This window comes from Lissotriton vulgaris, chromosome 4_1, assembly GCF_964263255.1.
Source record: "Lissotriton vulgaris chromosome 4_1, aLisVul1.2, whole genome shotgun sequence".
Lineage (NCBI taxonomy): Eukaryota > Metazoa > Chordata > Amphibia > Caudata > Salamandridae > Lissotriton > Lissotriton vulgaris.
In genome coordinates this window covers 638097937-638116582 of record NC_141691.1, presented here as the reverse complement: position 1 = coordinate 638116582, position 18646 = coordinate 638097937, and the positions used below count along the sequence as shown (strand labels likewise).

Sequence of the window (18646 nt, the reverse complement as noted above, 5' to 3'; positions counted from 1 at the left end):
CTGTTTTAGCACCATGGTGGAACTACACCTGGTAGTCACTCTTTTGGTGCTCATAATCACTTTCATATGCAATTGTCTACTGATCATCGCAGAACATGTATTCAATACAAGAACCATGTTGGTGCAACAAATCTATTGAAAACGTCCCATTGTGTATTCTCTGTATATTTCTCGGAGAACAAGAGTACATGAGTGATTGGGCAAAAGCATTCTAGATATGTTACCACGATCCCTGAGGGGTCAAGGTTGTCATGATTAGTGGTTGCCAGAAACCATTCGCTCTTTGTTTGGGTTAGGAGGGATTATTGTGGCACAATGAGCTAGCTGGTCTTGAGGCCAGCATATACTGTGAGGTGCATGCAATCAGTCTAAGTACCTCACCCAAAGTTTATGTTGTCCATAAACATGCAGGTACTATGCATTAGTGGGAACTACATGACACTAACATCAAATGGTGCCTGGATTGCGACCTCATCCCCCTGGTCCTAACACAACCTAGATTTAAAGACAAGTTGAGGTTCATCTAAAAATTCAGAGCTTGATTTCAGAATCAAAACAGGGGAGAAGAAAATTTATAACCAGTGCCACTTAACATGAAGGGAATCCATATAATGGTACTCAAATATTGCAGTTAGGAATTTTATTAAAAGTTACAAGGCATTCGTAATGAAATCAATCCCATGGTAGCATGAGGCATTGCTTGAGAAACCCGAACACAAATATAGGGACTTGTGATTCAACAAGGGATGAAAGGCTCTGAATACTGACAACACATGTAAGGACACAGTGCGATCAACAAAACATTAAGTATCACAAATACTTACAGTAGTTTGACAAACAACAAGAAGAAGCAATAGCAACAGAGGTAATGGGTACTCTTCAGTGAAGAAGCCACCTAAAAGTGTTCAAAACATTACTGAGGATGGGGTGCAATGGTGCAGAGAACTATCCAAGAAACATCAATGCCAACATTCTGTTAGGATTTTGATGTCAAACTTCCAGAAAATGAATATATGTACTAACAATAGTTCAAATGCAACTTAAATTTCAACAGGTAATGAAGAATGCTAACATAATTTGTGCAACCTCAATGTCGACCAAAATAAATAAGATTCAACTAACACTCAGAATGGAGTAGTGCCAAGAACTAGAGCTAATAGAACAATACGCGAGGATAATCTGGGCTCTAAAAAGACTATATTGTCTTTGGCCCCAACATATCCCCCTAACGACCTTTGTTTTCCCACTTTTGGTCAACTAAGCCACCCATCCAGAATCAAGGAAACAAGCTTGAAAGTATCACTCTACAAAAATGCAAACCTAAGGCCACAAGTTACTATAGGTCAATTAACAAGAAAGAAAAAATGTATTGTAAAATACATTTAGACCATGTAAAACATTGGGTGTAAGAAAACACTCTGAAAGAAATACACAAAGGCTTTATGAGCCTGTCTACAATGTACCAGGTTTTCAACTTGTGTGTCTAATACAGAAGTTCCCAAGTAAAATATGTGCCCCTCTTCAGGGACATTTTTGAGTGTACTCATGCTTTCTGCTTGTAGATTGTGATTTCCTTTGGGCAAACTACGTCCCAATAAAGATGAACCCAACCCTCCTAAAATGATAATACATCTTTACTACAAATCTAGTCACCAAGTAATATGGGGAGCAAACAAATAAAAGCAGCAAAATTGCAAACCGTGAAGTAAAAAATAATGCCTTTTCAGGCCCCAGTTGCATACTTCCCATTCAAATGACCTGTGTGACAAACTACTGGAAACCTCCTCAGAATGCACTTAGCTTCCACATCTATTGTAAGAATATGCATCTATAAATGTAGCCCAGACATAAAATGCACTAGAGGTTAAACTCACTGTAGTGAAAAGATATTTTTGCAAAAATAAGCCCAGGTTAACACTTCAAAGTAAAAAATGATTATCTGAGTGCCCTTCACAAAACCACTTCTACTGTGGGGACAGAGCATTTTCATGACATGGTCATTAAAGCATCTAGGGGTAAACCTGTCTAACACACTACGGTAACAAAAAAAGGAATCTGGGAGTAGCACTGAGCAGAGCAGTCGCGTCTCCAGGGTAATACTCCAATTTGCAAGAAAGCAACACGTACCACACACAATCAAATATCAAATTATCCATGCTAAACTGGCAGGCATCCTTTGTTTTGTGCGCTAAAATGTGTAGTGTAGGAATTGGTAGCACTGATAAGAGTGCTGGAACAATCCCACTAAAAAATAGTATTGGTCTGCCCATAATATCATTGTACAAGGCCTACCACATGACCTGAAAAACTAGTCCATCCACGAATGGCCACCATCTTTCAGGGTTGTGTTAATTCAGGATGAATTACCACAAAACAATTAACTCAGTTACAGAGGCTGAAAGAACTCACTTTGGTCCAACAAAGAGAACTCCTAAATGATCAAACATGGAAAGATCTGTGTGGCGCTGGTTCAATGGACACCTTGAATTTTTCCCCAGGAAGGAGCAGTTAAGAAGATTTTGAGGAAACACCTACAGGAGGGAAACTTAAAGAGCGCGTTCGATAAAAAGAACCTTTTGGAGTGTGGTCACCAAAACTACTAATAAACAACAATCCAAAGGTATAAAAAAAGCGGTACACAAAATGTAGAAATTATTTTGAAAGTGGCAAATATTCTGCACAAGAGATAGCCATTACAAATGTTTTAATCAAATCAGAGGTGTGACTAATCAGCATGTAAATAGAACCTGAGGAATCCCTGTTCCATGACAGCTGAGCTGCATATCTGCAGTTACCTTGCAGAGTCACTGTCACTTACTCCAAGAGCAACGAGGCAATATGAACTGTAGGACGTTCAAGTCTAAATTTGTGGCAGGTTTTACACATTTTAAATTAGTGTACTAATTGCTAAATTATTTTTAAATTGCATTAAACTGTTCATTCACAAAAGACTGCAAGACATAATTGAAATTCTGTTGATGAGAAAAGCTGCAGCCACCTAATACTTACTTCTCATCTCTCACCTGAAAGGAGTTTAAGTGCGCCTCAATCATGAAGTAAAACAAAAAACGATAGGTGACATCCTCGCCATGATCTCAGGTACTGGTAATTACTTTAGATTGTACCCAGGTACATCATTCTTTCGTTCACTGTGTAGATACAGACACCTACAAACCACGTCCAAATCAGTCTTGTCTGTGCCACAATAGTGACCGTCTGTTTTGAGCTGCTAGGCCATGCCATCGACGCAGTGTGGTGCAGCGGGAGCAGTATAGCAGAGCTCCTTTGTGCCCCACAACCTGCACGGATACAAACAAGTAAGTGAGGGATGAAAGATTAAAAATTACCAGTCACTTGTAATTTCTGGCTGGCACCATCGATTTGCTCAGTGGTTGATGGAGGCTGCCAATGCACACCAATTCATATTCAGTATATTAAAATCCTTCTCTCAACGATTAAGGCCCTGCACACAGTTTGCCAAAAATGATTCACTTCATACAATGTGAATAGAAGAAGTGTGTAACAATAAATGCACCTTCACATTAGCTGTTTTGCAATGGTGAGGTAAGAATTAAATTGCTCTGATTTGGGAGGGTTCAGGCCCAAGAGCAGGGGCGGCAGGTGCAAAGATGAGCACCAAAAGAAGTGTTGTAGATGGAGCACAAAACAGACACAATATAAGGCTGGGAGGTGTCTATGAACAGCTGACATTAAAGGGCTACCATCTTTCAATCCAAAACATATTGCCACACTATCAGTACATAGTAATATGTCAGTCAAATAGGACTAACCATCTAGTTTAACTTGAATAGTGGTGACATTTCAGAGTTAGCACAGATATTGATTCGCAAGTGTAGCTTTTATGTGTTAAAAAGGAAGAAGTGTGTGTACTAATGCGAGCGACAACATCAAGTCAAAAGATACCTCAACAATCTGTCAGTCAAATTCATAAAGCAGTTTTTGGTTCTCAGGTGAAATTGATCACAGAATGACTCCCCCGTAGAAGGAAAGTATACAATGATCAGAACTGCAGTACCTCATACTTCTTTTTCCAAGCCTCTTGTGCCCACTGTTGGAAATTCTGCCAAGTTAGGTAGGATTCAAAGGTGATGTCATCATCCATCAGGGAGCTTTGATGATCTGCAAGTCATAGCATACACACACATCAGAATAGATTTATCCCAGGACTGAGGTTCACAGTTCTACTGTCTAAAGGGATATTCTGAAGATTCAAAATATTGGGCCCGATTGAAAATAAGTGGTCACAAATTGCACACCTGTATTTGTAGTCAGTCTTTAATTTTGTGTAGAGACCTATGAATTAATAGGCCGCATCACAAAATCTCCATGACAGGAGCTTGCTCTACCTGCTTAATGAATATTAATGAAGAAGGTTGCTATTTTCAATACTAGGGATCTGCTGCTAACACAGGATGGTGGTTTGCAAGAAACAGCCTTCTCTCCGTGAAGGACCCAAATCGATTCTAAAAGGGTAAGCTTTGCAAAATGAACAGCTTTACCTTTGAATAGTCAGTAACATTTCAATGGTTTGCTACCACAATTATGTTATACATCATACATAATATATATATATATATATATATATATATATATATATATATATATATATATATATATATATATATATATATATATATATATATATATATATATATATATATATATATATATATATATATACATACATGAGAACAAATCTCCTCCAAAAAAAAGAGTAGAAGCCGAATAGGGGAGAACCAGGGAGCCGTTTATTTCTCATGGGTGCATCAGGCAAATGCATTTTGGCCGCGAGGCCTTCTTCGGTGCCCAGTGATGCGGAAATTAACAAACCCTTTCCCTGAGCTGCTCTACTAGTCCTGCTCAGTCCTCATTGGCAGTCTCACAAGCCCCCTCCCATTCCGGCCGGAGCGGGATGTCCAACGTGCAGTCCCCGAAAGTTCAACGGACTATACGTCCCAGAATGCTCAGTTCCAGCAGAAGGGATCCAAGGGTAGGGAAACACCACACTGGATGAAATAACTGGCAGGTGAGTCAAGGAACGGAGCGTGTCACCATTTCTGTAAATTCTGGAGTTAACGGCACTCCCTCGGGTCCCCAACCCGCAACAACCCAAATCGCCCAGGTTTCCTTTCTGCGAGGTTCCAAATGGCAATGCATCGGGTCCAGATTGAGGCCGGATAGCCTCAACATCGCTTTCTCTCTTCCTGGGGTCATGTGGTGGACTCTGGAATTCTGCTGCCACAGAAACGCCAAAGCCGCCGCTGCCAATGAAACCAGAGTCATACATATACATACACACACACATACAGACACACACACACACGCACACAAACACACACATTACCTACTGCCGGTCGCCAGTTGGTAGTTATAGTTAGGACCTACTTTCCATAGGAAATTTGCAACATTCTATTCCCAATATTTTTTGCGCCGGTTGATGAATCTTGGCAAAAAGTTTCAAACTTGTGGCCCTTTCCGGTCTGCTCCTATCTTTAAAGCTTCGAGGTGATTCGGCAAGCGGGGACCGAGAAAAAAGGGGGTCCCAAAATGTTTTTTTTTCCCCATGCAATTTCCCATAGGAAACTTTAGACACAGCTACTTTAGAACTGCTGAACGGAATTACACCAAATTTGGCAAAAAGATAGCACTTGGTTCAGAAAGAACCTTTATTTTTAAATGGTGTAAATCCGTTCAGTAGTTGCTGAGAAAATCTAAATTAAAAAAGTTTAGATATCTATGGCCACGCAGGATCCGCTCACCCTCCCGATCACAAGCTGCATGCTAATTGGCTGTCAACACTCCAAACCAGGAAGTGTTGGCAGCTATCTTGTGCCTTGGTAGAACCGAGGCACAAGAAATCAGTGAAACAAATGTGAAAAAAGAGAAAAGGGGGGAGGGCATAAACACCCTGACCCCCTAGGCCTGCTTAGGGGGTCCCAAAAGGACCCCCAGGGCCCCCCAAAAATTATAATTTTTTCAAAATCGGCAAACTCCACGGAGAATCCGCGGATCCGGCGAAAAAAACAAACAAATTAAGCTCCCTTCATTACTATTTAGCCCCCAGGGGGCCAAGTGCCGGGGACAATATTTTTATGGTAATGGGGGGCCCCGGGTACCGCCACCCCTGAGGCTTCAAAAATACATGAGTGGGGGGCTCAAAGCCCCCCCAAACCCCGTGGGACCGCCACCACCCAGGGGTTTAAGAAAATATTTGGGGGGCTTACGGCCCACCCGCAGCCCCAGGGACCCCCAACCCCGGGCTTGTGTTTCATTTTTTAAAAATGTCAAAAACTGTGTGGGGGGCTCGAGCCCCCCCCCCCCACATGCCCAGGGGACAGCCACCTCCCCGGGGCTTCAAAAATACATGGGTGGGGGTGCAAAAAGCCCCTCCCCAAGCCTCGGTGACTGCAACCCCCCGTGGCTTTAAGAAAATATTTGCGGGGGGCTGACGGCCCCCCCGCAGCCCCGGGGACCCGCTACCCCCAGGCTTGTGTTTCATTAAAAAAATGCAAAAAACTGTGTGGGGGGCTCGAGCCCCTGCACATGCCCGGGGACCCGGTGGACCGCCACCTCCCCGGGGCTCTAAATATTAAAATTGGGGGGTCTGTGACAGACCCCTCCAGCCCCGGGGACCACCACCTCCCCGGGCCTTTGGTAATATTGGGAGGGGGGCCGTGCGGCCCCCCTCCTGGAGCCCTGTCATGGCCCTGGGGACTGCCACCCCCCAGGGCCAGCTCCTGCAGTGTCCCGGGGTGCCCACCCCCGGGGCACTGCTGTTTGGTATGGCAGGGTGGGAGCCTCATGATCATCTCAAATGACATCTCTAATGACATCATCCTTGCGATAGAGTGGGAGACCTCTCACCCTAATATAACCTGTGATACACACACACAAAAATACAAACTAACATTTTCAAAACAATGCACATACCAATACCAGTTACAACACACCTATTCAGTCATTTCAAGATCTACAGACACATCCACTCATTCACCAACAGTCCTATACAGTGACTCATACATGTATTCACTCATATGTACTCATACACGTATACATCCTGTTACACCCCACTACTTATCTATAGAGTTACTCACACACATGCGCACACATACAAAGTATCAAACATCCATTTACTTGCATATACAGTTTTACAGACACTACCACACTTACTTCTACAGAAACGTACACATACTAACTCTCTTAAACAATCACGTATAGAAACACCTACTTATTTCTACAGGAACTCTTCCAATCTCTCACTCTCACATATACTCAATTATATACACCAATACTAACATATACTAGTTTAAAACATATGTAGTTACTCATAAAGACACTATTGAGACAGTCATTCAATGACTAACACACCCATACACACTCTCATCCACCTATACAGTACTGCATACATGCGGTCAAAACACACAAACAGTGAGTCACTCATTCATGCGTCTATGCACTAAGTAATACCCCCACCTAACCATACAGACACTCATACTGATTCTCAAAAAAACAACTAATAACCCATATAGACACTCACGTAGCTACTCACCAACCCATGCAGCCACGTATACAAAAAGTGAGAGATTGATACAGATATTTACATATTTAAAAATTACTCACTAACCCATGTATTCACTAAAATACACTTGATCAGTCAGTTATACAATCAATGTTACTTTTCTTTATCCATTTAGACACTTATATACCCCTTTATTCTTCCATCGACCTTGAGATGTACATATATAAAACATATTTATTTTTCAGAAAGACACACATTCACTGGATGACGCCCTGAAACCTATGGTTTTTTCAGTGAATATAAACATATATATATACACACACACCCATATATACATATATATATACACACACACACACACATATACATATATATATTTTGCAATTCAAAGATGCAGCTTTCAGACTCCTTAATAATTGAGATTGGGAATTGGTTACAAAACACCTTTTGCAATTCAGAAAGCCATTTGTGCATCCTAAAATGAGTTTAGTAAATACATGAATCTCATTTTACAGTTGTGAACCCTCTGATTTTGCGAATCACAGGGTTTCCAACTGCAAAACATCAGGCCCCTCGTCACTAACTTGTATATTAAAGCATAAGGAATACAAAATATCAATTATTTCGATTATCATGAGATGACAACCTTGATCATCAACAGAAATACAGAAGTATGATAAAATTCTTAGGGCCTTACACCCAGCAGTCCTAGTAATTCCAAGGGGCAAAGAATAACATAAATTGCAAGATTTTGGGCAGTAACATCCAGGTTTCGATGTTCTCTGCTGATGTCCACATGAATTTACCCTGTGTTTCACACAAAGATGTCGACTGGTTCCACAAAGTACCACAATTTGTAATCCCAGTGAGGCTGGTAGCTCCTGATTCTGCATCTATCGGGTTATCAGAACCACTCAAAATCATGTTCAAACAATAAATTCAAAAATTAAAGGCTAACTACCGCCTCAGGTTTTACGGTCAATATTATTACCTGCAAGTCAGACAGGCAATTGCAAATATTGAATAGATTTGGATTTGTTCAGTTTGGAATCACATATTTTCAAGATTTTGAATATGACAAGGGTATAGCAAGTTCACATAGTGTTGCTGAGTCAGAAAGGGGTGTTTAGAGCACTTTTGGGAGGAGGCCTTTTTACAGAAAATGCAGGATATTGTCTATGATTTTTTCATTATGTTGCTTTGGGGGTTTCAGTGGTATAGTGTTGCCACCCTTTTAACTGCTATGTTCTAGCCCCTTTGGTACATCTTACAGTAGATCTTCATTATGGAGCTGGAGCAGTGCATTTTCATTCCTACTTTTACCTGGTCATCAGGTTGGTGTGCTCCACCTAGTACCATACTTCACTTAATTCTGTTTTTCAGGGAACTCCTGTTCATACATAATGGTTTGGTGGATGAAAAATACTTTTGCAATACTCTCTGCATTTGACCGTCTATGAACTTTTTTCTGGAATATACTCATATTCTAGGTTTTGTTTTTTTATTTGTGTAGCAAAAAGTGATCAGCAAGTGACGGGATCATAATTATAGTTGCATAACTCGGTTGTTGTCCTCTAAATCTCTTGGTGGTATGGTATTCAGACTTTTTTAACCATCTATTGAGATTTTCAATAATCAAGATTTTGAGAGCCAAGGTTGTAGTTGACAAATTAAGCTGAGGATGTTACCTGGGATCCGGGTTTCAATGCGTACTATGTTTTGGATGGGGAAGGGATTATGTATTTGCTCTATGTTGGGAAATCAGCAACCTCAAGGTGAAATCAGTGGCTTAGCAAGGTCAGGTGGTACCCGGTGCGGAACATTTCTTGCCAACCCTGGCTTGACAAAATGGCAAAAATATGTGTTTAAAACACTTATTTTTGCCATTTTGTGACCCCCATCCGTAATCACACTTGTCACCTGTAGTGTTAGAGGCATTCTTGTGGTCTGACACCCTGTGATGACCTTTGACTACCATTATTTTAATTGACTTTGGAGTGTTATTTTATCTTAGCCTGAATGTAAGACGTCCTACATATGCCTTGTTTCCCTTAAAGGTTTCTTTCTTGTAATCGTAAAGTCTTTCAGTGGGAGCTGTCATGGAGTAGAATAGCCTTGCCAAGAACAGAATGTGTGGAATGTGCATTCATTTGAAAGCATGAGAGAGAGGTGTGGAATGTACCTTTTGGTCTCGAAATGCAGTGTTATGAGCAGTGGTGCACAAATGTGCATTGTGTTGTACATTGTGAGATGAAGTATGTGGGGCTATAAGCAGTGGTTCACAAATGTGCATTGTGTTGTACATTGGTAGTATTACTAAGTTCTTACTATTGACTTTGACATGGCCTCATGTCATCCTGAATTATGACTGCTTGGCTTGAGCATTTTCTGCGTGTACCGACACGCTTGCAAATTGTTTGTATTAATCATGTTCAAGGATTGATTTGTGAGAGGTTGTTTAATGTGCCCTGGAAGGCTTACGTGAGCTTCGGTAAGATAAAGGCTGGAACATGCGAGAATGTAGAGGGAACGTGGGAACTCCTTTCTGCCATGGAATGCTGCTTGGAAGCTGGCCAGTTCTAGTAAGATTCCTTTGGCGTATAAGGGAAGACTCTCAAATCTTCTAGTGTGTGTTTTGAGACTATAAAGCTGGGGGTTGTTGACAGACAGTTTCAGGAGCTCACTTACAGAGTAGACTTACTGCTGTAAGACAAACAGAACTTGAGTACCGGTCGAGAGTCCAAGCCAGCTGTGTACGGGCCCCCCCAGCAAGAATTGGCAAGGATGTTGAGTGAACGATTGGGTGAGGTGATTTGCTTCTGACTAGTGCCATTGTGATGCATGGTTCCAGTGACTGTGGTCATTTGAGGTGTTTGAGTTTTGATTATTGCCATTGTGATGTCTGGCCAGTGGCTTTGATCATTTGAGGTGTCTTCTTTGTGATTCAGTGTATATATTATATATATATACATCTACGCGTTTCGATGCCGCTAGCATCTTGTTCACGATCATGAACAAGATGCTAGCGGCATCGAAACGCGTAGATCATCCGCTTTCATGCTAATAAGATCGAAATAAAAACCTATTGTGGAATCCAGCAGGTGTGCGCCCGATTTCTTTGGTGAATACGAAAGAAGTGTGGAATATATATACATATACACATATATATATATATATATATATATATATATATATATATATATATATATATATATATACACACATATATATTTATTTATTTATTTATTAAGAAGCTTATAGAGCGCACAGCTACCCCCAAAGGGGGTGTCCCAGCGCTACAAAATACTTGTCAATCAGAGGGGGAAGGACCGAAGCAGGTAGGAAAAAGGGAGAGAGAGTTTAAGGGAGAGTGAACAGCCATGTCTTAAGTTTACGACGGAACACTTGCCCTGAGTCGATGAACCTGAGGTCTAATGGGAGGCAGTTCCAATATTTGGCAGAAGCCACTCCAAACGTTCTGCCACCGCACCTGGCGCGTCGAAATCTGGGCACCACCAGAAGACGTAGGCTGTTAGATCTTAATGTTCTGACAGAGCGGGAAAGTTTAAGTCTTGTACTCAGGTAGACAGGACCAGAGCCATTGATGGCACGAAAGGCCAGGATCAGGATTTTAAACTGGATACGTCTGGAGATGGGAAGCCAGTGCAGTTCTTTCCGATAAGCCGCAACCGAGTGGCGGTAGGGAATATTTCCAATTCATCTGGCGGCTGCATTTTGGATCACTTGTAACCTTTCAACAAGGTAGAGAGGGGCGCCTGCATAGAGACTATTGGCATAGTCTAAATGCGACGTGATCACGGCATGGACAACAGTCTTGCGAGAGTCTAAAGGGAGGAAAGGAAAAATCTTCCTGATCATGCGCAGTTTGCCAAAGCAGGCGGATGTCACCTTGTTGATCTGGGCTTTACAGGACAGAGTGTTATCAAAAAGGAAACCCAGATTGCGGGCAGACTGAACTGGTATAGGAGGCGGATTCAGAACAGCAGGCCACCATAGGGTGGTGGGGGGGCAGATTTTTGGTTAAAAAATAAGACCTCTGTTTTGTCAGCGTTTAGAACCAGATGGTTTGCAGCCATCCAGGAGCAAATATTGCCCAGGCAGTTGCGGAAGTTAGAGAAGTGGTGATCAGAGTGGTCTCTAAAAGAAAAAATAAGCTGCATATCATCAGCGTAAGAGACCACCCTGACCCCCCACGACTCAACCACTCTGGCAAGAGGGCCTAAATAAACATTAAACAACAAAGGGCTCAAGGCCGAGCCTTGAGGCACACCGCACAGGAGAGGTTTATCTTCTGATACCAAGGGCCGCAGAAGAACTCTCTGTGTCCTCCCAGTAAGGAACGAACTGATCCAAGTCAATACAGTGCCTCCAATACCCAGCTGCTGCAGGCGATCCAGTAATATATCATGAGACACCATATCGAAAGCGGCGGACAGGTCGAGGAGGACCAGCATAGCCTCCTCTCCCCTGTCCACACACTCTCGAATCGTCTCCGATACCTCTAGCAGAGCAGTTTCTGTGCTAAAGCCGGTTCTAAAGCCGGACTGGGAGTCATGCAGCAGCGGATTTATTTCTAGGTAGTGAGACAGTTGCCTCTGAACTACCTTTTCCAGAATTTTTGCCGGTTTGGGAAGGAGCGATATTGGCCGGTAGTTGGAAAATTGTGAGGGATCTGCATCCGTCTTTTTTAGAATGGGGACCAGCATGGCCTGTTTCCACAATGTGGGGAACTGCCCTCTAATTAAAGAGGCGTTCCAAATAGAGAGGAGAGGGTTGGTTAGGATTGGAGCAAGATTTCCCATCACTTTAGCGGGGACTGGATCTAATGGTGACCCCGAGGTTACCTGATGAAGTAATTTGACAGCTATATCAGGCATAATTTCATCAAAAGAATTCAATGAGCATTTCAGAGTGTCAGGCTCAGTGGTCAAAGGGGAGGATAAGTTTGATTGAAATGAAGAGGATAGCTTAATGATTTTATCTTGAAAAAAATCAGAGAGTCCATTGCAAAGGGTCTGACTAGGAGAGCTCTGGACCTTCAGAGCAGGAGGATTAACAAAATCCTTCACAATCTTGAAGAGAGTTTTGGTGGAATTCTCAGCTTTTTAAATTAACTGTGAGAAATAGCCTCTATATATATATATCCATCCTTTGTGCAGCAGCCGCCGCACTCCGCTCTGACCCTTCCTCTGACAACAGCGGTCCGTACCGGGCAGCGAGCCCAATAAATTCCAGAAAGTCACACTCTCGTCCTTTAAGTATAAGGACAGTGCGAAGTACAGACTCAAATCAGCGTATTCCAAAGTTTCATTTATTCAGCAGCAATGGCAACAAAAACAGTCACATATTTTCTTGAGTGTTATCTCATATTATTTGCTGCTTGTTTATTCATGGTATTATTCATGCCTTTAACTGTTGCATTTACCAAGTGTGTTATTATTGCTTGCATATAAAAATAGATATCTCTATGTGTATTTGAATGTTGTGCATTTGGCATCTGGGAAAGCCATAGCATTGTGTAAAATAATACACCAAGCCTTATTCTAAAAAGAGTGTCTTTACATTTTCTAAAGAAAAACCCTTTTTCTAGGTGTTGAATTTATGTCTCCTGCTTCGCTGTGGTTTGAGTCACTGTGTGGGAGATTCTGTATTATCATAAAGGTGGAGCAAGAAATTACCCCTGGCTTGACAAAATGGCCAAAGTAATGTGTCTAAAACACATATTTTTGCCACTTTGTCAAGACCACCCTCTCCCCCCCCGCCCCCCTCAGTGATGACGCCCGGGGCGGCCACACACCCCTTCCTACGCCACTGGGTGAAATGACAGCATTTGGAATTTCCTGGTCAATCTTTTCCACACAATGAATGCTCTGGCATTTGCATTTGAAAATTTTAACTTTCAGCATTCTAACATTGGGGTATTTTTTCATGATATCAATAGTTGTTTTAAGATCATACAATATGCTTTTTTATTTGTATACCCGGGAGAATAGGCACTCTGGGCTCTACCAACAAACCTGAGACCAATCATATTTTATGCTGTTATCCCAGATGTGCATCCTCAAGAAGTTAGTGCCTTCTGAGTGGAGTAACAATGGGATCCCTCTACGTTAATTCTGCACTCAAGAGTGACTGGCTTTGTAGAAAGGTGCTTTCATGGCGATTGGGTAAATCAGAACAGGGTCGCCCAATATCCCTAGCAATTTAGGGATAGTCAGTATAATACAAAAACAGTGTTTCTTTCAGGGTAACTTCGTTAACAACTTGAGTATTTAGAAACAAATCAATTGTAGCCCATTGGAATTATTCAAAGTTATATACCACACAAATACTTTCGATAATTAATCAATGTGTAACTCAAATGCAATATATACATCGTTCAATTAAGGACAAAAAAGGGTGTTACAAAATGGATGTGCAAGAATGGTAAAAGATAAAGGCAAATAGTAAACATTTGACATGCAGAGTTTTGCAATCAGCCGTACAACAAAGGCCTTAAAATAATGTGAACCACACTTCAAAAGCTTCACTCTTCTACAATGTAAATGAGTTGAACGATTGCCAAAAAACGGAGTGGAAACAATAGTGTATTCTTTGATGATAAATCCAAATAAAATCAAGATACAAATGACCTGAAATAAATTGGTCTTGATTTATACGGATTTGTCTTTTCAGCCAACCTCAAGAATATATGCATTTTGTCTATTTTAGAATGGCAAGTTTGCACATTTAAATGCGTAGAAGAGCGATTTTTCAATTGGTGGCTCAGAGCTAGGCTCAAACATGGCTATCGTATGGCAATTTTGATGCAGTTTTTCCTTTGTTTCCCCTATGCACGTTACAACTTGGCCCTTCGTTACTTACAAGCCCCCCTCCATCCTCCAAATTGCTTCGTAAAATAACTAGCATTGCTGGTTGGCTTGTTAGTAGCCACATGGCCAGTTTATCATCAAACATGCACATCTCACTTTCATCTGTGTCTATCATTTGCTGCCTATTTAACCAATCCCACCCAAGGCATCCAAGTGATAGGTAAAGGGCAGCTTCCTGTGGCGCCTTCCCCGTTTGGGCCTGGAAAGGACCAAGGCCTCTGATCTTTTCATCCATTGGTCCTCCTCTGGGTTTCTGCCAGTATCCACCATAACCTTACCCTAGTCTCCCTTGCACTCAGACCAGGGCTCGAGTCGGGGTACCACGCGGGTGGACTGCGTCCCCCCATTTATTTTACTAGGAGCTCGATAACTGGAGCAAATGGAGCCACACATTCACTCATTTGCCTCTCTGGGGCGAGATCGGAGCTCATTCAGAACGCTGCTCATGTGCTGGCTTCTCCGATGCAATCGCATCTAAGAGGTGAGCGAGGGGAGGCAATGAGTCTGATGGTGCAAGCCGCCTTTCATGACGTCACTTCCTGTTGTGACGTCAGCATCCTCCCACTTCTTTTTTTAGGACTTATGCCCTGACTCAGACTGAACATCAATCTCATTCTGTGATAATAATTCCTCGAAGCAGCTTTCCCTAAAACACTTCTGTGAATTAGGATATTGGTGGAGATGAATATTGCCCTTGGGTAGGCTCTTCTTCATTGCTGGGTGGCCGAGGGGAGACCATCAGAACATTTTCTTTCCAGCCCCTCACCTATTCGGCTTCTCTCTCACTCCTTGATGGATCCCATAGAGCTTACTCCCATTGTTCCTCACCCGCAGCCACCACCCAGCCTGAGCTATACTTGCTAAAAAACTAGGGGGCAGATTTACAAGCCCCTTGCGCCAATTTTGCGTCGTTTTTCCCATGTTAAAAATGACGCAAATGTGGCGCAAGGGGCTTGTAAATCTGCCCCCCAGGTACCTCTCCCAGACTTTCTCTCTCGAACTAACATCGATTGATTTACTGCTCTGAACCTCTATTATTCACAGTGTTAGATTTGTGCCGTCCCTTGGATGTCGCATTGACCTCACACATGGTGTCTTTTGCTGCCTTTGTTCATAAATTCACAGCTCCTGTTTATGACATGTTTAACTGCTCAAAATGGAAAAAAATTAAATAAAAGATACACATTTTGTAATTATTAAATAGGTAGAAACTATTTCCCATAACGACCTAGCACAGGCTCACAAAAAAACCTCAGAAAGAGAGCAAACGTGCAATACCTTCCCGGGAGCACACCTGAGGCCCTCTGGCAGCTTTGAATTGTTCTTCACCAGAATCCTTGTTCCACTGTTTCCGAGAGAAGGGAAAAGACAATTCATTAATTAGTAGATTATATGAAAATAGATTTGGGTGCACTGGTGCTACATTCACTTAAAATCAGTATTTTTACCTTGCTTAGCCTGAAGAGCAGGGACAGTGAAACACCCACTGGGAGGAAAATGAGAGTTGTGATAATACCCGTCTTCACGGACGCTGTTGAGATGTCAATGAGTCCGAACTCGGCTGTATACTACCCAAGGCAAAGAGAGCGGGGGCACGTTACAAATCGAATATGGCAGCGACAGACAATATGAAATTATGTTTTTTTTTTACAGAGAAGGAAAACCAGTCATTGATAGTGACTTCAACAAAATATTCTTTAAGTACCTCGAGCAGGGAGGTTTCCTTTTTTTTAATAAAAGTAGCAGCAATTTATTTACTGTAAAAGCCTTAATGTTTTAACTGGTAGCCAGCATTCTGGCCATTCGACAGCATCAAGGGTGTTAAATGTCACTATTTCCCTCACCACAATTTCAGATTCCATAATTTAGGATTACCACAAACTCAGGCTAATATGCATCTGTACCACGGTTTCGTATTTCTAATTAAATAAATAAAAAATGTTTACCTTTTTTATTTTGTTGAAATTATTAATTTGTAAATATTTAAGTGTAATCCTAACCTTGCTTAGTTTTTTCCCTTTCACCATGCACATGTATATATACATGGGTGGAAAACTTATATGGTTTTTGTTTGCTGCTCTTAGTTTAGGCCAGTGTGCTCCCTCTCCTATCACTCATTGACACGGTCTTTGACCTGTACTGTGATCTGCAGCATACTCGTGCACTATAGGAAAGGCATCCATACATACATGCACACGTACCACTCAGCACTTCATTATATAAGGCCTCAAATGATACATTTGAAATATATGTATGACAATCAGCGCTGTTGTGTGTAAGTTTTAGGCGTAATTTTCACCATCTCTTATTTACTTTAATCTAAAATGTACTGAACTGATATATTACTAAAGTACAAGAGACACAGGTCTTATGAGATCACCATCACATCCCCACAACATTCTGAAAATACAGAAGACCAAGCTTACCTCTTCTGTTCTACAGTGGATTAGCCATATATTTAGACACATGTATCCCAAAAGCAGCACAAGACACACAGTGAGCCGCTGAGTGTGGGTAAACCAGCTTTGAGAAGGTCTACTGTACACCGAGCCCCAGAAATGGAAATCCTCCAGATATTCTGTGAACCTACAATATAGAAGCTAAAACCAAACATTGTCAAGTTAAGGTCTTCTCATGGCTAAATACAACAAACATAGGTGCAGATGCGTACATAACCTTTAGCTCAATTCCATTATTACTCACTCTTTTCTCAAACTGTTCATAATTTCATTTCTACCCCTACATGGTGCACTCTTTTCAGCTGTTGAGTGTCTTACAGACAGTACATAGATCTAGTTTATCTTAGGTACCAAATCATTGCTCTACAGATTTCCAAAGAGCAAACTGTATTGCCAAACCGCTCACTATTTATGAAACTTTATCTTTGTGCGTAAATCAGTCATGTGGGGTAAGGCAAATATGCAAAGTGTTTACTGTCCTCAACTCCAATGAAAACTTCAGCTACTTAGTGACCTCTTTGAAGACCTTTAATATCAATCGTTGGCAGGAATGATTCTAAATGGCCAATAATCCTTATTTGATATCATAAACAGCCCAGTTTGAGAAAAATTCGGTGAACTTTTACAGGTTCAAAAAACCTAAATAAAGGTGGCTCAATGCAACAATGCATGTTTTGTTGTGTTGAGAAAAGTCAAACTAATCATTCTAAACCTAGACTAAAGAGTTATTGCTTGGACCCGCCAGACTTGAACCAAACAATATTCTGCTATCAAGCTGCTCTAGCTCTGTTCTGGCATGATTGTTCAGGGTTTGGTCTACAATTAAGTACCTGTAGCTGGATTAACGTGTTGGAAAAGCAAGCATAAAATATGAGAAGCTAGATGAAATAATGCTGTAAATCAAAAGATAATTATTTCCGACTTCATCAATCACATATGGGATATTAGCGAAGTCTTCTTCAGCAAATTTCTCTACCATTTCTCCTTCCAACCTATTCATTCTCAGAAACATAAACGTTAACCAAAACATGTCAGAATGGACAATCCCGTGCAGTAGCCAGTCAAATGGATTATGATTGTGATACATACCATCATGGGACCTGCAGAAATGTGCAAAGCAGTCTGCTTATTCAAAACCATAAACTTTGTGCCCATCTCCCACACTTCTTCATCCATCTCACTGCTAATTGCTGCATCTCTTAACCGGATAACCACACCTCGGTGGTCATCACGCACAACATGGAAACACTTCCCACGTAGGATCAAAACACAGACAATACACTTCCTGCCACAAACCCTGCACTGCGTAGTGTAATGCCCATGCAGACAAGGGCTTTAGCTCCTCAAAAGGAGTAATAAGTGCTATATAAATGATGCAGTACAATACAATACAATCCCGAATAACCTATGTCAATTCTATACAAGCCAATTAGGCAGACTCACAGTACAAAAACGAACACAAGTGTGAATGTAAGTAAAGAGTCATTCACTCAATCTTTCAACTTCCTATGGCCCCCAAATAAATTATTTTTTTACCTCTCTGAAACCAAGTCCGTTGCCGATTGAAATGAATTCACGTTCGACTTTTCCATCTCCTTCATCCACTGCCAGCCAGCACTCTGCAGGAAAAAACCAACTGGTGCCTGTGATCAGGTCTTTTACAATCACATGACTAATGTACCAGCTTGGAGAATGCCCGCTGTTGTTGTGCCAGAGATGGATTTTCCAAATGGGTCCAAGACTATCAGGAAGGC

At 41.6% G+C, this 18646-nt stretch overlaps 1 protein-coding gene across 1 annotated transcript in view; it reads right to left on the bottom strand.

Annotated features, from left to right (window-relative positions):
* Positions 1-18646, bottom strand: part of PKD1L1 (polycystin 1 like 1, transient receptor potential channel interacting) — a 1739639-nt gene that overhangs the window by 497911 nt on the left and 1223082 nt on the right. Inside the window, exons 44-48 of the mRNA XM_086964902.1 lie at positions 18429-18645; positions 16860-17033; positions 15882-16001; positions 15712-15778; positions 4037-4140 (exon numbers count right to left, since the gene is read on the bottom strand). Coding sequence (XP_086821028.1) covers positions 4037-4140; positions 15712-15778; positions 15882-16001; positions 16860-17033; positions 18429-18645 — 682 coding nt within the window. The remainder of the gene's footprint in view (positions 1-4036; positions 4141-15711; positions 15779-15881; positions 16002-16859; positions 17034-18428; position 18646) is intronic.